The 19,784-nt window shown below is 46.6% G+C and overlaps 9 protein-coding genes across 9 annotated transcripts; 5 read left to right on the top strand and 4 right to left on the bottom strand. All coding sequences in view use genetic code 12, as the record gives it.

Moving 5' to 3' along the window:
* Nucleotides 1-543: 543 nt before the first annotated feature.
* On the top strand, nucleotides 544-1,827 carry CJI96_0002108 (uncharacterized protein; the record flags this gene model as incomplete). The annotated part of the gene is made up of 1 exon (XM_029035624.2): nucleotides 544-1,827. One exon carries the CDS (start codon nucleotides 544-546, stop codon nucleotides 1,825-1,827), a length of 1,284 nt encoding a protein of 427 aa, XP_028890866.1.
* A 386-nt stretch (nucleotides 1,828-2,213) lies between these two features.
* CJI96_0002107 (E3 ubiquitin-protein ligase PRP19) lies at nucleotides 2,214-3,731 on the top strand (the record flags this gene model as incomplete). Its single annotated transcript, XM_029035623.2, has 1 exon — nucleotides 2,214-3,731. One exon carries the CDS (start codon nucleotides 2,214-2,216, stop codon nucleotides 3,729-3,731), a length of 1,518 nt encoding a protein of 505 aa, XP_028890865.2.
* A 243-nt stretch (nucleotides 3,732-3,974) lies between these two features.
* CJI96_0002106 (phosphoribomutase PRM15) lies at nucleotides 3,975-5,855 on the top strand (the record flags this gene model as incomplete). The annotated part of the gene is made up of 1 exon (XM_029035622.2): nucleotides 3,975-5,855. The coding sequence occupies one exon, from the start codon at nucleotides 3,975-3,977 to the stop codon at nucleotides 5,853-5,855; it is 1,881 nt and encodes a 626-aa protein (XP_028890864.2).
* Nucleotides 5,856-6,056: 201 nt separating this feature from the next.
* Nucleotides 6,057-7,521, top strand: VAN1 (Van1p; the record flags this gene model as incomplete). The annotated part of the gene is made up of 2 exons (XM_029035621.2): nucleotides 6,057-6,091; nucleotides 6,165-7,521. The coding sequence occupies 2 exons, from the start codon at nucleotides 6,057-6,059 to the stop codon at nucleotides 7,519-7,521; spliced, it is 1,392 nt and encodes a 463-aa protein (XP_028890863.2).
* A 1,937-nt stretch (nucleotides 7,522-9,458) lies between these two features.
* On the top strand, nucleotides 9,459-10,790 carry CJI96_0002104 (pepsin-like aspartic protease; the record flags this gene model as incomplete). Its single annotated transcript, XM_029035620.2, has 1 exon — nucleotides 9,459-10,790. One exon carries the CDS (start codon nucleotides 9,459-9,461, stop codon nucleotides 10,788-10,790), a length of 1,332 nt encoding a protein of 443 aa, XP_028890862.2.
* Nucleotides 10,791-10,798: 8 nt separating this feature from the next.
* CJI96_0002103 (uncharacterized protein) lies at nucleotides 10,799-11,680 on the bottom strand (the record flags this gene model as incomplete). Its single annotated transcript, XM_029035619.2, has 1 exon — nucleotides 10,799-11,680. The coding sequence occupies one exon, from the start codon at nucleotides 11,678-11,680 to the stop codon at nucleotides 10,799-10,801; it is 882 nt and encodes a 293-aa protein (XP_028890861.2).
* Nucleotides 11,681-12,179: 499 nt separating this feature from the next.
* On the bottom strand, nucleotides 12,180-12,866 carry CJI96_0002102 (acetyltransferase; the record flags this gene model as incomplete). The annotated part of the gene is made up of 1 exon (XM_029035618.2): nucleotides 12,180-12,866. The coding sequence occupies one exon, from the start codon at nucleotides 12,864-12,866 to the stop codon at nucleotides 12,180-12,182; it is 687 nt and encodes a 228-aa protein (XP_028890860.1).
* A 202-nt stretch (nucleotides 12,867-13,068) lies between these two features.
* Nucleotides 13,069-13,938, bottom strand: CJI96_0002101 (aldo/keto reductase; the record flags this gene model as incomplete). Its single annotated transcript, XM_029035617.2, has 1 exon — nucleotides 13,069-13,938. One exon carries the CDS (start codon nucleotides 13,936-13,938, stop codon nucleotides 13,069-13,071), a length of 870 nt encoding a protein of 289 aa, XP_028890859.2.
* A 591-nt stretch (nucleotides 13,939-14,529) lies between these two features.
* MDS3 (Mds3p) lies at nucleotides 14,530-19,035 on the bottom strand (the record flags this gene model as incomplete). Its single annotated transcript, XM_029035616.2, has 1 exon — nucleotides 14,530-19,035. The coding sequence occupies one exon, from the start codon at nucleotides 19,033-19,035 to the stop codon at nucleotides 14,530-14,532; it is 4,506 nt and encodes a 1,501-aa protein (XP_028890858.2).
* Nucleotides 19,036-19,784: the final 749 nt, after the last annotated feature.

Below are 19,784 nucleotides of genomic sequence, written 5' to 3'. Positions count from 1 at the left end.
GGCCCAAGGCGTTAGCCTTTTTTTCGCTTATGCCGTTATCAAGGGGGAAGTGCGCATTTTCTCCATACAAATTGCGGCCGTTTTCTATTTTTACTGCACAAGCGCTGAGGTACCCAGTCACAATTTTTTTTGCGCACCTTCGCTCAGCCAGCCGCCGAGCCAGCAAAAAGCTGCCCTAGCACGGTCCAGCGCGGCACATAACCCCATGATGTCAGATCAAGAAACAAGCGGCGCAAAGAGGCATAGATTGGGAACTTTCCATGACCGCATGCAAATCAGGGCCCAATGCTTTCTGTGAATCTTGGAAACACACCATTTGGACCAAGCGCAATGCTATAATTAGCCTACAGCCATGCCTTCAATGCAATTTCCCTGTCACTATTGTTGAGCTTTCACCGCGCCACGCTTTTGTCCAGATTTGTTTTGACCATCGACCTGCGTGGGTAGCGATGCATGCAGTCGTTTTTCGAAAACCACTATTTCTATTTAAAAAAGAAGGTTTCCCGTTGATCTAAATCGATATCCAACTACTTCAGCTTCACCATGTTCTTCCGATTCTTGGTGCTTTTCTTCACGCTTGCCACGATTGCTCTAACACCTTGGGCAATTGTGGGCTCTTACAAGGCAGAAAACTACCTCACCAGCAACTACTTGATTGGCGTCCAAGTGACCAACCTCAATGTCGGCAAACTTTTCGCCGGTGCCAACCAAAAGAGAAATGTACCTGTGCAGCCGTTTATTACAGAGACTCCAACTCCAACCACAGACGAAGCGTACGTGACTGCTGTTGCCCGAAGAGACGTGTTGTCTGACATCGAGTCTGTGGCTGATGGCTTCGGCAACGGCGTTAGCTCTTTTTTCGGAGGTGCCAACATCAACAGTTTGACTTCTCAGTTTGCCACAGCTGCCAACAGCATCCAAACCGGCGACATCGCCAGTAAGGTTTCCGAGTTGGTTGCCACGGCGTCGATCCCGCTGTCGTTGGCTACGTTGGCCGAAGGCCTTGCTGATAGCCTCAACCTTGAAAACCTTGTCAATGGCTTGAATTATACCGACTTGGGACTTGCGGACTACTACAGTGTTGGATACTGGGGTTATTGCAGGGGGTACATGCGTGAAGTGAACAGCTCAGATGCTCTCATTGACCGTTTGGGCAACTTTGGCGAGAATTTTAATAAAGATAACGTGCACTTTGTGTGGTGCAGCGATCCTGTTCCTGGCTTTAAATTTGATCCTTTGGATATTGTTAAACGTGAAATGACCAACGCCATCAGAGAAGATGTCGATGGTCTCGACGTTCTCCCCTCAAGCTTGTCTGATACCATCAAGGCGCAGCTTGTTGCAATTGTGGCATCTGTTACTTACGAGGATCTCAATCTCCCGGGCAGTTTGAAGGACGACTTGACGTTGCTTAACAATCTCACCAAAGCTGCGCTTGCAATGTTGCTTGCAGGCGTTTGTTTAGCGTTCATTTCATTCATCTTCCAATTCGCAGGCTTGTGCTGCTCTCCACACAACAGCTGTCTATCGTGCCTCAATTACTTTTTAATGGTGCTCTTTTTCCTCTGCATTCTTTTGGGTGCTGGGTTGAGCACCGGCGCCTATGTGTTTGTCAGAAAAGAAGTCAACAAAGAAATTGACCAGTACGGCTTGAAGTCGTTCTTGTCTGTCCAGTACTACGCATTTGCATGGTCAGCAATGGTGGCGGCGTTCCTTGTTGTTGTGCTTGCTGCCATTGGCTACTGCTGTGGTTGTTTTGCTGGCGAGAGACGCTACAGAAGGGTTCAGGAGCCTCCCATGGCGTATGACCACAAAGGTTACCACTAGTCCGCTAAGTTCTCATGCAACGAGATAGGGATGTACTATATAGTTTATGCGTCATGACATTTTGGAAAGAGTTCGTAGCTATCTTAGACACACAAAAAAAAAAAAAAAAAAAGGTAGCATGGCATACAGCTTACTTACATACGGCTAGAGACAAACAAAGATGCAAATTTTGCCCCCAGAAAGGACTATAAATCCACCTTAGTTTCCTTCGATTTCCTTTACCTTTGTGAAATCTCTCATCGTCAGGGTTTCTCGTACCCCCGTAATGGCTGCGAAATCCAGTGTGTGTAGAGACCCTCATTAAGAGCACTTCTCATCAAACTATCAACAGCTGCTATACTACCACTAATACTACCTACATCATATACACTCCTTCAAAGCTCACCATGCTCTGCTCATTATCGGGAGAAGAGGCTCAGGAGCCCGTGGTGTCGCCGAGAAGTGGGTGCATTTTTGAAAAAAGACTAATCGCCTCATATATCTCCACCACGGGAAAAGATCCCATCACCGAGGACGCCCTAGCGGTTGAGGAGCTCATTGAAGTTAAGAATAAGGAACCCGTGATAGTTCCACCAAAACCACCTGCGTTCAATTCGATTCCCACCATGTTGGCCGCGTTCCAAAACGAATGGGACGCTTTGGCGCTTGAATCCTTCACCTTGAGAAAACAGCTCCATGATACCAAGCAGCAGCTCAGTGCTGCATTGTACCAGTACGATGCTGCTGTGAGGGTGGCAGCGAGGGCATTGAAGGAAAGAGACGAGGCTCGAAATGCGCTTGTAGAGCTTTCGAAGCTGTTTGGGCAGGGCTCAATGGATGTGGATACTGAGGTCAAGGAGGTGGAAAATGGGAAGTCAGATGGCGTTGCTGGGGAAAACGGAGAACAAGAGAAGGAGATTCAGAATGAAAGTGGTAAGTTGCCACCTTCGGTAGCCCAAGAGATTGAGTCGGCTCAGCAGCACTTGTTCAAGTTACACAAGAGCCAGAAGCTCACGGTTCCATTTTCTGAAAAGGTATCGTTCAAAAGTGAGATCGAACCACATAAGATGAAGAATCCAAAAAACTCAATTGCCTTGAGCAGTACAGGGGAAATAGCTATTTTTGACGAGGCCAAAGTGTTGCAACTTCCTTCGAAACTGACGGTCAAGACGTCGAACGCTACAGGCATCGCATACTCTGGCGATGGAGAGAAGATTGTGGTTGCGCAAAAGACAAAGATTCAGTTTTACTCCGTGGATGGGAAAAACGATGGTTCCTTCCGTCACAGTCACAAGTACATTAGCAACGTCATAGCTCACCCCACGGCACATATCATTATATGCGTGACGGAAGATCGGTGGATTATCATTGACGGCGAGAAGGAAGTGTTTGATTCCGGAGATGTGGGATTCAAAATAGCTGCTCTGGCTTTACATGTGGACGGAAGACTACTAGCGCTTGCGTCTGACGAAGGAGAGGTGGTGATTGTCGATACGATCTCCAACGACAAAGTTGCCAGCATTCGAACCAAGTACACTTCGTTCGTAAAGCTCCAATTTGCCCTCAACGGGTACTGGCTTTTGGCCGGGACTTACAACGAAGACAAGGGGGCAACGCAGGTGTTCGACCTACGCAAAAACTCTCTTTTGCACGAAATCGAACACGAGGGAAAGGCGCTTTTCAGTCTAGACAAGGCTTCCCTGGTCCTTGCAACTTACATTGAGGCGACAAACGAGTTGTCCTTCAGTTTCTACATCAAGAAGGAGAAAAAATGGGTAGAGGGATTATGCAAAAGCAATCCTGACAAGCCAATTCTACAGTTAGTAAACGTTTTCCACGAGGACGAAGGTCAAGACTATCTTCCAAAGTTTGTTGCCTTGACAAAAGAACATGTGCAATACCTCACTTTAGATAGAGAGGACTAAGAGCTTTTTTGCTACGAAAGATCATGGATAAAGTTGCATGATAGGTTATTCCAAAAAAATAAAAATAAAAACATAAAAAAAAAAGTGCAGGTGGAATTGGCTGCAAAATAATGTAGAGGAAGACGAGCCATGGGCTGATTGCTTCATTGTGTGCGCATTGCACAGGAATATAGAAAGAAGTAGGAGAATCCTCGTTCTCCATCGCCGTCTATTTGGTCAAAATCGTCATCACTATCACCACAAATGTCACAGAATAAGGAGTATACAGATCAAGAAAAGCAACGTCTTCTTGACTTGGCCAGATTATGGCACAAGTGCTGTCCAACTTCAGAAAAAGACTTCTACATAGAATCCGCTAGATCTCTGTCCTGGGACGAATTAGACAAGGGGCTCTCGAAGCGTATTAGTTTTGGCACCGCAGGTCTTCGTGGAAGAATGGAACACGGATTCTCCCGCATGAACGACACCACTGTTCTTCAGACTACCCAGGGTTTGGTTGCGTATTTGCGTAAGCTTGTCAAAGATGGGCAAGAGCTCTCGATTGTAGTTGGTTACGACCAAAGATTACACTCGCAGAGATTTGCTGAAGTCACTGCCAGTGTTGCATTGAAGGCTGGCTTCAGAGTCTACTATCTAGGTACAGCCAGCAATCTTTCTGGCGAAACAGACCCTTCTTCCGACGACCTGGGCGACAAACTGTACGTTCACACGCCAATGGTTGCATATGGTGTGAAGGCGTACAAGGCTCTGGCGGGTGTCATGATAACAGCATCTCACAACCCATCCTACGACAATGGGTACAAAGTGTACTACGGGAATGGGTGTCAGATCATTCCTCCTCACGATACGGGCATCGCAGCATGTATAGAGGAGAACTTGTTGCCGTGGGAGGGCAACTGGGATGTGAGGAATAATCTTCGGAAGGGTTTGGAAGATGGTAGCTTGGTTCTTGCCAAAGAAGAGCTCACAAAGTTGTATGTTGGCGAAGTAAAAGCAAAGCTTATCAACAGCCCTACGATTTCTTTTGGCTTTGTATATACGCCTATTCACGGCGTCGGACTTGAAATATTCGAAAAAGTTCTCTCACACTTTGAATTGAAGCAGAAGCTCAAAGTCGTTCCCGAGCAGGCTGACCCTGACGGCACTTTTAGGACGGTGTCGTTCCCCAATCCAGAAGAGAAAGGTGCATTGGATTTGGCCATCAGAAAAGCAGACGAGGAAAATGTGTCTTTAGTGTTGGCCAACGATCCTGATGCGGATCGCTTCAGTGTCGCTTTCAAGAGAAAAGACACTGGAAAATGGCAGCAGCTCACAGGGAACGAGATTGGTATCTTGTTTGCTGCTTACGTGATCGAGGAACTCACTCCCAAAGAGGACCTCAAGAAGACATGGCTTTTGAACTCGACAGTATCATCTCAGCTTCTCGGCTCCATGGCAGACAAGTTACACTTCAACTTCACAAGCACATTGACTGGATTCAAGTGGATCGGAAATAAGGCTATTGATCTTAAATCCGAGGGATACAGTGTACCATTTGGATATGAGGAGGCCATTGGGTACATGTTCGGTGTTGTCGACGACAAGGATGGCATTTCTGCCGCCGTGATGTGGCTTCAGCTCTACGAAAGGTGGTTCAGCAGCGGCAAAGTGGACATCGCCACCAAACTTGAAGAGATTTATGCCAATTACGGCTACTACAAGGAGTGCAATGGTTACTACAAAACTCCCGACACAGAGACGACTCCACGTATTTTCAACCACACAATAAGAAAGCTGTACCCAGAAGGGGAACACTACCCCAAGAAGCTTGCTGACTTCGATGTTGTTGAATGGCGTGATCTCACTTTGGGCTTTGACCTGGCCACTTCAAATAACAAGCCCGAGCTCCCTGTGGATGCCTCGTCCCATATGATTACCGCCGTTTTGCAGCCACGGGAACTGCCAGCAGAGAAGGTGCGCTTCACCTGCAGAGGCTCTGGAACCGAGCCGAAGCTCAAGGTATACATCGAAGGGCGTTCTGAGCAGGGAGAAGAGGCAGCACTGGACGTGGCAAGAAAGTGCTGGAATACATTGCGTGACGAATGGTTCAAGCCAGAGCAAAACAATCTCGAAGAAGTCGTTTAGGGTACTTTTTACCAATGTGTTAGTGTGAGGTTGCTTTTGGTGGTGTGTCCTGTACACAGTCCACGAGGGAATGTGCCCGACAGCTATGGCTACCTATTGGAGTGAAGCTTTCGGGTATTTTGTATATTCCCTAGTCAAAAGCCATTTCTAATCCCACGCTTCTACACCATCCTAAAGTCAGGAAACCGTTTAGTTGCCGCCATGGTGTTTAAGGATAAAGCGTCGGACCTTCCAATGTATGTAAAGTTTTTTTTTTTTTTTCCTTTTTTAATTTTCCTCTGTTTTTCATCAGGAGACACTAACCAAAAGATACAACAATCGTTTTCGTCCCAGACGACCTTCTCGGGGCTTGATCCGAGGAATCTTCATTGGAGCGGTGATCCTACTATTAATATGGGGATTTCTTCAAAGAAAGACAAAATTCAACTTTCTGATCCAGGAAAAGGCCGTCTTGACTGAGGACTATGATCTATATACTGTGACAAAAGATGGGGTCCAGAAAGTCGAACCGCAGGATGCTGCAACAGATGAAGAAGCTGAAAGAATCTACAAAGAAACGGTGAGTTTCTACGATTTGAATGACTACCAAGGCACCACCAGGGGCGAGTCTGCCAACGAGGTAGTGTTGTTTTTAATGCCCCTTAGAAACGCTGAGCACGTTTTACCCATGGCTTTTCAAAACATCATGAACCTTACGTACGACCACTCGTTGATTGATATTGCATTTTTGGTTTCCGACTGTTCTCCTGGCGACACCACGTTGGAATCCGTATTCAAATACTCCATTTCTTTGCAGAACGGCACATTGGCAGACGAACTTTTAATGGCAGAACAGGACAAGTTGAAAAACTCAGTGAAAGGAACAAATGACTTGTACGAGAACTACATGGACCAGGCATACATGGAGAACGTTAGAAAGGCTTACAACTCCCCGGAGACATGGCACAAGGGCTATAGAACACCATTTCGGTCGGTTTCCATTTACGTCAAGGACTTTGGTCAGGTAATTGGCCAGGGATTCAGTGACAGACACGCGGTGAAAGTGCAAGGGATCCGTAGAAAACTAATGGGCAGAGCGAGAAATTGGCTCACAGCCAGTGCTTTGCAACCTCACCATTCGTGGGTTTACTGGAGAGACGTTGATATCGAAACGTGTCCCGGGTCAGTTATCCAAGATTTGATGAAGTTCGACTATGATGTCATGGTTCCCAATATCTGGAGGCCGTTACCGAGCTTTTTGGACAATGAGCAGCCGTACGATCTCAACTCGTGGGTCGAATCAGACGCTGCTCTTGAACTCGCCAAGAAACTCGACGAGGACGATGTTATCGTGGAAGGTTACGCCGAATACCCGACATGGAGAGTGCATTTGGCGTACTTGCGAGATGCCAACGGCAATCCCAACGAGGTTCTTGACCTAGATGGTGTGGGTGGTGTTTCTATACTTGCAAAAGCAAAAATCTTCAGACAGGGCGTTCATTTCCCAGCATTTACATTTTTGAACCACGCAGAGACCGAGGCATTCGGAAAGATGGCAAAGAAGATGGGCTTCAAAGTCGGCGGGTTACCGCACTATACTATCTGGCACATCTACGAGCCGAGCGAGGATGACTTGAAGAAAATTGCCGCCATGGAGAGGCAAAAGAGGCGTCAGAAGGGCGGTTAGTGGCCCAATTTTGCAGCCAGAAAGCCTAGCTATTTATCATTAAGCATCTTGTGTAATAATACTCATTCAATTGCCAAAGCACCCCTAGGAAATAGAAAAAGAAAAAACTAACATTCTCAGTAGGAAGGCAGGTGTTTTAATCTATGTGAGCTCGTTAGAGTCACTCAGAGATTGTTCACATCCATGTTGTTCATCATAAAATGTTTTCTGCTGAGGGAGTCGAACCCTCACATGCCGGAGCCCCGAGGCTTACCGGATGGGCCAGTGCAAATGAAAATCGTAGAACTCTGCGATTTCTAAAGCCATGTCGAATACGCTATACATCAATTTCTCCGAGTTTTGAGGTCAAAATTATCCGCATCAACACATAAAAGGTCAAAATTTATGAATGTCGCATTCGAAAATTGAGCCCCCGAAACCAATTAGTGAACTCGTAAAAATTAGGAAAAGAAACGTAGACGATAAGAGCAGCCTGTGTTCAAAATAACTGGCTCTGAGTGTTAATCTTCACTAATTTTACAATGGATGTTAGATATCAGATGCGTGCCGCCTGATCCGAGGGAAGCTTACACCTTTGTAGGGTAAGTGACTCTAAAAGTTAAGCTGATTGGGGGTTTGTTTTCTATTGCGATATAGTTTTATAAACTTTGATAAGGTTATTGTCTATGAAGAAGAACTTCGTTGATTGAGTCTGTTGAGCTCACATGGCTATCAGTCAAATAAAAAGATAGCGTTCACAGACACAATCGAAGGAACGCAGCTTTCGCAGCCATTGAGTTTTGACAGACCTTGCGCATAGCTCCAGAAAAACGTAAACGCCCACAAGACATGATACACTGAACAAGAGTAGAGCATGGCATTGGATTACACACAACGCTTCCAACAGCCAAATTGTTACATTACATTACATTCCATTCCATTCCATAAACGCCCATCACGTTCACTTTGAATCTGGTGCACGCACGATGAGCTACATTGTATAAAAAAAAGAAATATGTCCCGCAGAGCGTTCCAGAAGACAGCAACAGGCGAGACCCATTTTGCAAGCTTCGTGTGGTGCAGACTTACAACGGTCAAGCGAATGGAAGTGTATGTTAGTCAGGTGATGTAAACAAGAGATACATTGACTCGCGTAAGGCACAGCTTGCGACAATGTCGTGGCTGCCTCAGCAAAGGTCGAGTCAATCTGCTCAAACACCCCAGATTTAGTAGAAGAAGAAAGCTGTCGTGATGAGAAGAAAAAGGCGATCTCAGGGGTATAGTTTGTTTTTCCGTGGCATGTCTGTGTCAAAAATTGAAGGGGACCTTTGGGGTAAAACTTGCACTGACCAAGCCGCGACATATTTGCAACCGTCCGCTGGCATAGCCTTACACTTCCTCTGGCGTAAAGCTGTTTTCCCAAGAATTCTCTCTATCAGCTTAATTAATTCATGAATCTTCCAAACGTGACTTGAGAAACGATCTCTAGAGTCTAGACTCATCTCCTGTTTTGATTCGCCAATCGCTTTCTCTTGGTGGTGGTCCCAGACGCGACCAAAACACGCACAGTCGCTAGCATTGGGCGATTTCTGCAACCGGGCGGTGCAAGACGCCAATTTGAGACAAATCGTCTCTCAAACGGTATTTTTGGAAACCGGGGCCATCGCCTCGAGATAAAACGCACCGTAGGACAATGCATGCAAAGTAGGGGACTCTTGACGAGATCTGGGTCCTTCATATTTTTTATTTTTCGGGTTCACATCGCGCCTTATATGCGTTGTGTTTTGCTCACTTCGTGATAATCAAAGTTTATCACTACACTTGGATTCTTCAGAAAAGCAGAACAGTTTTCGTTTAGCCTATTTCATAAAACTTTCAAGTCATTTTGCATGCTCCTCTGGACAATTCTTCCGACGGCGCTAGCGCTTGCGCCCGTGCAAGACTTCCGAGTACCTTCTATGGCACGGGTGGTATCTAAATCAGGCATTCAAGCTGCCAGGCCATTGGCACAAGACGCTCCAGCGAATCATGTGCTGAAGCAAGCTTCGGGCCCACAAGTATCCTTGGGAGAATCTGTGCTCCCGCTTTGGACAGACCTGGCCAATTCGATCTACTACATCAATCTGTCTGTGGGCTCTCAAGATAGTGACGGCACCTCGTTCCCTTTACTTTTGGATACAGGCAGCGGTATCTCGTGGATTATGAACGAATCATGTTCTGATAAAGCGTGCTCGAACGCAGCCAAGTTCCAGAAAAGCATCGTGTCTGGCTCCCTGTTCTCTCTTTCGTACTCAGGCAGTAACGTCGAGGGAAAAATGGTTGACACCATAGAAAACGATCTCCAGGTTACCATTGGCAACAAGCTACGCCTAACGAATTACTCGTTTGGGTTGGCCCTGACAGCGCCGTCTTTCTTCGAGGATTTCCATATCAGCGGCATTCTAGGCGTCCAGGCAAGCTACAGCGGGAATGAGCAGTCCAATTTGATTCATCAACTTTATCAGGCAGGCGACATCGATGCAATGCAGTTTGCCGTTCTTCTAGATGGCGCTTCAAATATCAATAGCACGTTGAAGGGTGTTTTCATAACGGGTAACGACGCCTCGAGGCATGCTAACAAATTGGCAACCTCAGAAGTGAAGTACTGTGATGTGCTTCCGAACGATCAACACTTCTGGATGGTCAATATCTCCAGTGTAAGTTATAAACAAAACTCTGCTATCAATGCTAGCAGAGGCGCTATAATAGATACTGGCACCACGGGAATGGCACTCCCTCTCGAAGACGCTGAAGCCCTTCACAAAGCTGCATTTGGTACTGACTACGTCAGCGACCAAAAGGGCAATTTCGCATTCAAGTGTAATGCCACCGGTGATTTTGCCTTCAACATAAGCGGTAACAAATTCGAAGTGCCTGTGTCGCAAATTCGTGCTCTGCCATACGAGGCCACCGTTCTACAAGGGTACTGTGCATCAAAGCTTCAGGGCACGTCAGAGTCAACTAGCTGGATTCTTGGTGCAAGTTTCCTCAATCAATTTTATACAATCTTCGATCTTCAAAATGCCAGAGTGGGGTTCGCTCCTAGAGTTGACTCCTTTCAAATATTATCAGCAAACACTTCGGGCAATTCTACCTCGTCATCGTCATCAAGCACATCGACATCAAACACGAGCTCAGGAGCTCCGTCGAATCAGTCCACATCACCCCCAAAACAACACAGCGGAGCTGCATTTATTCTGCACTCAGGCAGGATCGTCATTCTTTGCCTTCTCAGCATATTGCTAGTATAATCAGCTCATTATGTAATAACAACTAGCCAACTGAGCACCGCGTACATCAACGCCACTGGATATATAGCCAAAAATACTCTTCCTGGGAGCACGCCCAGGCACCTTAGACTCATTGTTGCTGCGTAGACGCTCCAGGCATTCAACACGAACATAATGATCAAGCGAATGAATCTCCACTTTATAAGGATTCCGTTGACAAGGGCGCCCACTACCAAGGGAAACATTGAGTAGCCAGTAGCTGAGATGGCAGAAAGGAACGAAATGGTACCTCCCAAAAGCTGTATGTTCAAGCCAACAACCAAGTAAAAAAGCCACGTAAATGAGAAGGTACCTGAAAAGACAATATTCGTTTGAGCTTTTGGTGCCAAAAGACCCATGGTGACCGAGTACGCCAACGAAAATGCAAGGGGTCCCCAAAGGTCCCAATCTAGCGCAGTCATTTCATCCAGACTTTGGTGATCTTCTTCGTCCTCAGGCACACTGGTCGCATGGACCATCAGAGACGGCAACCTAACACCATTGCTGGACGCAAAATCAAGCAACTTCCGCTGGTTCTTAGAAGCCATCTGTTGCAACTGCGCTGGCCAAACAACAACCGCCAATCTTCTCCAGATCTGAAGCAAGTCTCTTTTTAAAGTTTCCCAAACAGGCTCATCCAAGGTGTCTCCGCCTGTGTACTGGCGTTCTCTGATTGTGTTATTCTGCTGAAACTGGGAGGATTTGGTGAAAGGCGTAAACGCAGACGAGAGATCGACTTTCGGTGTCCACGAGAACAGTGAAGATGCTTGTTGTTGCTGAGAAGCTGCTCTAGTCGATGTGTTTTGTGAACCAGCTGGCTCATCTGGTATCACAAATTCCAGCGGATCGGGTCCAGAGTTCCAATTGCTCATATTCCGTTGATGTGTGGTAGTGAAGTGTTGATAAACTCAGGTGAGATATACCATATAGGCTATGCAGTATGAGTAGGTTGGAGCATGGGTACTTGGAGGTTGTAGGAATACAGATCCGTAGGTTACAGGGTTTGGCAAATGATATGGCACTTTTGAAAAAAAATTTGAACCCGTTCCATGCCAAACTTTTATTTTTGCCTACCTTAGTGTTGTCATTGAAGGACAGCATGGAATGCGATCGCAGTGTGTGCAATCACAGCACCCAGACATTCATGAAGAACATTCAAACAGAATCTTACAACAAGCATTGCATTTTGCGACATTGCATTCAATAAACAGCAAAATCAGAAATTATAGGGTCTTCATCATACGGCCTACACCTTGAACTACACGTGCGATTAGTATCATGTTGGCTCGAGAACGGTCTACGACAGCTCAATGGCTCACGATGTTCTTTTACTTCTAGGTAGTTATGCTTGTGGACGCTCTCTTTTGTAATTCACTTCAAGTCCTCCTTGATTTCTTCAATGTTATCTTCAGGTGTTAATGTCTTCAAGACCTTGGCCGGGTTGCCCACAACAACCGTGTAGGCAGGGACATTCTTGGTCACGACACTGCCAGCTCCAATCACAGCGCCGTCGCCAATGTTCACGCCCGGCAATACAACAATATTGCTGCCAAACCACACGTTATTGCCCACAGTGATAGGAGCAGCGTACTCGACGCCCTTCAATCGGAGTGTGGGGTCGGTTGGGTGGGTCGCCGTGGTGAAGGTCACGTTGGGTCCGGCCATGACGTTATCGCCAAACGTTATCAACGTGCAATCCAAAAGGGTAAGATTGAAATTGAAGTAATTCTTCTTTCCAAACTTGGTGTTGCACCCGTAGTCGACGTAGAAGGGCGCCTCAAGTACAAGGTCGGGCTCCACTTTGCCCAAGAGCTTCTGCAAGTACTCGTAGCGGGCGTTGTAGTACTTGTCAAGGTCGTAGTTGAAATCTTTCATACGAATGTTGGCGTAGTCAAGAGCCATTTCCGTCGACAAGTTCCGTGCCAACCAGAGCTCTCTGTTGAAACAGTCGTAAGGCATCCCCAGAATCATCTTCTCGTACTCCTCTCCACGAGGAAGGTTTGAGAGATTGTCGTAAGCCCACTGCACGAGCTCTTTGTTGATTTCCTTGTTCTGCATTGTCTATGTGTGCTAATAGTTGGTCTAAGAGGCTAGTGATGAACAATCGAAAAAGTAAGGTGATCGGAATAATTCGCAAAATTGGCATCAGGCGTTTTGTGGGGAACACGGAATAATTCGCAGCCATTTTCGCAGCCATTTTCGCAGCCATTCAGCCCTCTCCACTACACTCATATCAACAACTTCTCTAATTACTACATGCTTAGAACACGTTCCAGGGAACAACATTGGTTCTCTGGACACCATACTTGCCGCTCAAGTTGGTCAAGGCCTCGAAGTCGTCTTTCTTCAAGTGCACCGTCTGGATATTCTCCTTGATTCTGTCCTCGTTAACAGACTTGGGCAACACCACCGTCTTTCTCTGGACAGCCCACGAGATGAGGAGCTGGCCCACGGAAGCATCATACTTCTGGGCAATTTCCTTGATGGCAGGAACGTTGAACAAAGGAGAACCCTGAGAGCCCAACGGAGAGTAAGCCTCGACGAAGATGTTCTCCTGGGTCAAGTACTCAGTCAACTCTGGCTGCACCAACAAAGGATGTGCCTCGATCTGGTTCACCACGGGCTTGATGGTCACATCCTTGTCAGCCAACAATTTCTGAACTCTTTCCTTGGTGAAGTTGGAGATGCCAATTGCCTTGGCCTTGCCGGTCTCCACAAGCGGCTGCATGGCCTTATATGTCTCGATGTAGTCGTAGTCCTCGTCCTTGGACTCTCTGTCATCGTCGTTGGAAACAGGCCAGTGCATCAAGTACAAGTCGACATAGTCGGTGCCCAACCTCTTCAAGCTGGCGTCCAACGCAGCCTCGGGGTTCTTGTGCTCGGTGTTCCACAACTTGGTGGTGAGGAAGATTCTCTCTCTTTTGACGCCAGACTCCTTGATGCCCTTACCGACGCCTTCCTCGTTGCCGTAGGCAGAGGCGGTGTCGATGTGCTTGTATCCGTTTTGCAAGGCGATCTTGACGGCTTTCTGGGCGTCTTCGTTGCTGGATCTCCAAGTGCCCAAGGCGATGGCTGGGATCTCGCTACCGTCGTGCAATCTGTAGGTGGTGTGGTTGTGGGATGGTGCCATGCTTACAGTGATGGTAATTGGTGATGTTCTCTACATTTTTCAGAGACCGACAGCTTTATAGTTGGCAACACACGAGCCCGTGGCCGGGTTTCCGCCTGTTGCTGTTGCTGTGCTTGATTGCTGTGGTTGCAAAATGCGGCGTCGCAACTACTGTGTTGTCTAAAGCCGACTTACTTCTAAACCAGACATGGCATTTTTTTTTCTTTGTTTTTGCAAACGGTTCAGACGTGGAGTCTTGGTGGCGGAGATTTTAGACCTTGTTGCATGGGAACGTCATACGTCTGCTTTTGTCTTGCTCAAGCAGTGTGTATTTTTTGACCGCAAGGGTTGTTGGAGCTGATCTGAGGACACTAAGAGATTATGTCAAGGATGCTGCTAGGGTGCTTAGTCGATTCAAGCGAGAAATAAGCCCTCCTTTTTGCGCTAGTGTCCACAGTCACATTCGAGATCTGGGTAGGATGGGTGCAAAATTGTCTTCTGTCCTCTGTAATACTCCATATATTGGTTTTTCCTGACGATCTACATCGTTCCGTATGAGCTATATATACCATATATATATATATTTTTTTTTTCTCTCTTGCCTTTTGTTTCTCAATTCCTCTTGCGCAACCCAAATAATCCAACCTTGCGTGACGACTTCTTGCTAGTGTTTGACGTTTGGCTACTGGACGATTTAGTTGTGGAAATACTCCTCACATCACTGTCAACAGACTCCGTGTGCTTGAGCGGCTCGGTATGTTTGAGTTTGTGTCCGATCCGCAGTATAATGCTTCCTTTCTTGTCTTTCGAAGTGATCGATGGCTTCGAAAACAACGAAGACTCATCGGTATCTTCGCGGTTCAGCTTCGTAGAGAAGAAGTCTTGTGGCTCAGTATGGTTCCTTTCAAGAGGAGTAGCCTTGTGCTTCGTATGCGACAACTCCTCTCTTTGTTTTTCCTTTTCCCTCTGCTTGCTTTGTTTAGCAGCTAGCTTCTCTTCTTTCGCCAATCTTTGCTTCTCTTCTTTGGCAGCCTTCAGCTTCTTCTTCTCATCTTCTTTCACAAGTTGTGCAATGCGCCGGTCCAAATCTTTGTTGTCTTCGAGCAGGCCCTTAGAAAATGTTTTACCACCTGTTGTTGCAGACTTAAGAGGCGTGAATTTGAGAGCCGATGTTGTGGTGTTGAGCGACGTTGACAATCTCATGCCTTGCAATTGCGACGGTGGCGGAATCTGCTCACTGATTTCCAGTGTTTGCAGACGCCTGAACGGAACAGAAGCCACAGATCCACTGCCCGTCTTTAGCGTCGTCACCGATGGCCTAGTAGGTGACGTCTGTTTCATAGTGATTTGCAGATTGTTGTCTTCGTCGACTTCACGTTCTTGACGAGCCAAACTTTCAAGCTTGTGGTAGTCCTCCTCAGTCTGCTTCAACGCTTTCGACATTTGTTTCACATTGAGCGAACGTAACATGAGTTTTACGTCCGTGCAAATTGATGATATCTCGTGAATAAGATCGATCACGTAATCGCTTGGAGGCGGAGAATCTGGAGCAACAAGAACTTCTAAGGTAGTCGTGAGAGATTTCTCCTTTTCCTCTTCCTCAGCATCGTTCGACATGAAAGCAACAGAGTCGTATGCCAGGCGGTCGAAGACCGACTTTGATCTGGGGTTGACACCAAAGGTTTTATTCTCAATAAAGTCAAGGAAATGGAGGTTTCCCTCATTTAATATATCGTCCTCATCTCCCTCCGATTTATCTTCGTCGGCTGTTGCTTGCTTTGTCGAGTCATAACCTGACCTTGGTGACTTGGGCTCTTCTGACCCCAATCTTTTGCTTCGAAATTGGAAGTAATCTCCTTCGTTGAAGTATGGTGTCTCTTCAGGGATACTAGAGCTCGTTGAGGTAGGCTTACGCTTGCTTCCTTGACTGGACACACTGGCTCTATGAAGACTGGAAGATTTCCTCAATAGGGCAATGTCTAAGTAGCCATCGTCGACGGTATCCATAAATCCCTCATATTCGTCAATTGGAAGTCTGAAATTACTATCAACAGGTCTTCCAAGATCACGAAAACACTGAAGATATTTTTTCTTCAACCGCTTTCCTTCTTTCACAATGTGAGCTTCTTTTCTTCCAATAATGCCAAAGAGAACTTCGCTAATCAAGTCATATAGCAAAGGCACCTTGAAGTATCTTGCAATCAACATACAGTCAAGAAGACATGGCCTAAGTGTCCACTTATTCCCCACTTGACCAGTATACATGTACTCGGCGAAAGCCTTAAGGGAGCTGGTACAGAAAGGAATGTATAGTTTTCGGGGGACCAACGACGGCTCGATGTTGAATGTTTCTGCATCATGATTTTCGAAGTCAAGAAGCGCATAGTGATGGTGATGGTGATGATGATGATTATGTTCATGTGGTCCTCGTTCTTCACCAACCTCCTCATGTAGGCTTCTAGCGGTGGCTGGAGTAGGAGTAGCCAGGGAAATCTTCTTACTCAGACTCTCCGATGTACTGGACTCCTTGGTGGACGACGATCCTCTTCTCTCCAAAGCGGTGTCAATTATGTCTAAAGATGACTTTACCTCTTCTTGTAAGCTCAGCGATTTGTTTGGAACTGGCACTGCAATTTCAGTAATTGATTGTTCATGAGAGGCCGAAATAGAGCCTCTGGGTGAAGCAAAAGGAGATGCTCTAGGTGACTTTCCGCCATGCGAGGGAATGCTCCTCAAGACTGTAAGGGTGTGAAGAAGAGATGCTCGAGGCGATAAAGCATCACTAGAGTTTTTCCGAGATCCAGGCTTGAACGTTGTCGGACTGGCGGGAACAGCGGGCAAAGGCTCGTTTGGAATGGGCAATTGCGGAGGGATGTCTTGTAGCTGTGAAGTAAGCAAAGAGTTCGCAGATGAAAATGACGAAACAGAGGGCTTTCTATCCGTACTTTTGCTGTGTGGATCAACGGCACCAGGTTCTTTTGAAGATAAAGATGAAGAAGATGGTCCATCTTGGAAAGGAAGTCTAAACTGAGGAGGGTCTTTTTGAGATGGTTTCACAGATGGAATGGAGATGTGAAAGGATTTATCATGCCTATCTGCGAGTGGCTCGTTACTGGACACATCATCACTTGAGGCTCCATGTTTTCTTGAATCCTGGCTTCCGCCGCTACTTCTTGATGCCCTGAGCTTTTGGGAAGTCTGGCTTTGAAGGTGATCAAATTCAAACTTGTCGACCGCACCAACGTAAGCCTTTGCAAGTAAATCGATGAAATATTTACCCCACCTCTCTCTTAAGACTGTCATGGAAACGGGTATCCTGTCTCCACTGGTGGATATCAATTCCAAGTCTGAAATTAGGTCTCCGTATCTGTCATAGGCACTTCTCCCAAGAGTGATTGCTGCGGGTGGAAACACTGACCTGATCTTAGTATAGCTAACTTTGGGAGCTGCGTAGTGAACGTATTCATTGAAACTCATGTTGGTACCAGGTGCCTTACTTTCGCTTTTCGACGACATAGTCGAGAATTTACGAGCAGGGTTGAAATCGGGTATCTCTTCTTCATCAAGTTCACTCATTGAAGACGAATCCTCGGCAGAAGAACTTGCGGATGCAAATTCCTCTGTTGAGCTTGTCTCGTTCGCGACATACTTCTTCCCATCAGGACCATGAAAATGACTTCCTGATAATTCAAACGAAGCAAGGATGTTGGTGACGGGCAAGCTCACGGTTATCATAGAGGAAAAGTACCGAACACTGCTGGTTGTTCTCGACGTGACATAGTTGCCTAGAAGAACAACCTTGTGGTGCGAAGTCCAAGCAAATCCTCCCCAAAACCTATGAGAGCCGTAGTCGTGATGACAGAATATGTTAAGTCTCGACCACTTCCCCGTGGGTTTGTTGTAGATGAATATGGATATGTCGAAATCGTTTGGTAAGAACCCCACAATTACTAGGTTTTGACCAAATAGGCCGCCTGTAGGAAACCTTAAGTTGTGGGGAACAAGATGCTTAATCAAGCTCGCGCGATGCTCATTGCCATCTACCTTCTTCCTATGTAGTGGCATGACTTTACCTTTGTTGACTTTCTTGCCTATCCTGAAGGACAAAAGTGGATTTATCACCTCTGATTTGTCATCATTACTGGTGGGAGAGTATAGTATTATCGACTCCTCTTCGTTTGTTGTGATATCCTGAACGATAGGCCCGTGTGTTTCCGACTCACGCCTATCGTGGCCATGGGCATTGCGATGAAGATGATGATGATGATGCTCGACCTCTTCTGAGAAATTGACGATGACGCTGTTAATGTAGTTGACGTTTGTGTTTTTGTCGGCATTGACCGAATCGAACTGAGACAAGCCCAGAGCTTTGTCCTTGTTGTCGTCACCAGAGGACGCTGTGAAGAATATCGGATTACCAGCATCCACGTACTTTTTCTCCACAAGGTCAAAAGCGAAGTTGTCGTATAGAGGGTTCAGGTTACCGTCTTGGCCGCCGGCGATGATCAAGCCACAGTGGTCTTTCTTTCTAGCAAAATGAAGACTGTTGATTTTCGTAATCTTATGACAGTACCTCGGCAGAGGAATGTTGGACGCCAATTGGAAGCCCGAGCCATCGTGAAGTAAAGTCCAGCTTTTGGTCCGCAAGTCGAACTTCCAGAGATCGTTGCAGGGGACCAAGCGACTAGCTTTTTCGTCAGTCAGCTCGTCTCCGTCTTCAGGAAACACAAGCCCACCAAAGACATAGATGCAGTTGTTTCCCCTTGCCATTTCATGAAAGAGCCTTGGCTTAGGCCTTGGAGCCAGCTCCGGGATGTTCACTCTGAACCATGTCTTTGAGAGAAGATTCAAGTAAAACAACTCACCCGACAAGTACTTTCTTATCTTCTTCAGCTTGTTGGGCCCTAGCCTCAGCAAAAACGTCTTCAGAATGTTCTGGACATGCACGTTGGTGTTCAAGTCCAACCCGACCGTGAGCCCACCAAACGTGAACACCATGGAGTGGTGAAGAATCAGCGCAGAGCCCGTCCGCACGTTCAAGTTGAGTCTGTCATCCTTTTCTGTGGGGGGCAACTGTAGCAAGTGGCAAGCACTCGACGTGGGTAGAAAAGTGGTCATTGAAGTGGTCTGTGCATAAAGGGTCGGAAGGTGCTATGAGCAAAGTGGTCGACGTGGATGAATGAGGTGGGAAGACTGCGGTTGAATTGTGTTAGGCAGGTAAATGGCAGTAACTTTGGAAGGGTGGTAGCGAAAGAGCCACGGACTGGGGGTTTGATGGGCTCTTTTTTTACCTCGCTTAGTGTAGCTTCCATCAAATGTGCGCACACCCATATTGCACAGGCAGCGGAAAGAGGGCGAAAGAAGGCGACGAGGAACCGAGATAGTGACAGTTACTGGGTTAAGATTATTTTGTATATTGGTGAGATACTTCAATTTTGACCTACAAGAGCCTGTTCCTTCAATCAATTCCGTGCTCTTTGTTTCTATTTTTCCCGGAACTACCAGACGTTATTAGCTATAGTAATCGGTTCGCAGCCAGTAGTGGAGTATCATTTTGTCAGATTGTCAGATTCCGTAAGGTGGACGCTGAGCCAAACTACATATTTGTTGTCTTAAAAGGGACCATTTCAGTAAATAGTGGAGAATCTACAGGTATTCAAACTTCACATAAACTGCTTATCGTGACTCAATTGCTTTAGGAACATAGGCGTTTGAAAGCCCTTAGCGCGGGGCCCGGGGTTTTTCGGGCTAGCTCGCTCATGCTTATAGAGACAGATTTCGCAGCCAAATGGTGGAGACTCTTGGTGGTCACTAGAAGCTCACCTTCCCAAAAGTGCATGACTTTTTCTCGTGCTTTTCATCATTTG

Source organism: Candidozyma auris, chromosome 2 (assembly GCF_003013715.1).
Source record: "Candidozyma auris chromosome 2, complete sequence".
Lineage (NCBI taxonomy): Eukaryota > Fungi > Ascomycota > Pichiomycetes > Serinales > Metschnikowiaceae > Candidozyma > Candidozyma auris.
Note: the sequence above shows the minus strand (reverse complement) of the source record. Positions and strands in the feature narration are given on the sequence as shown.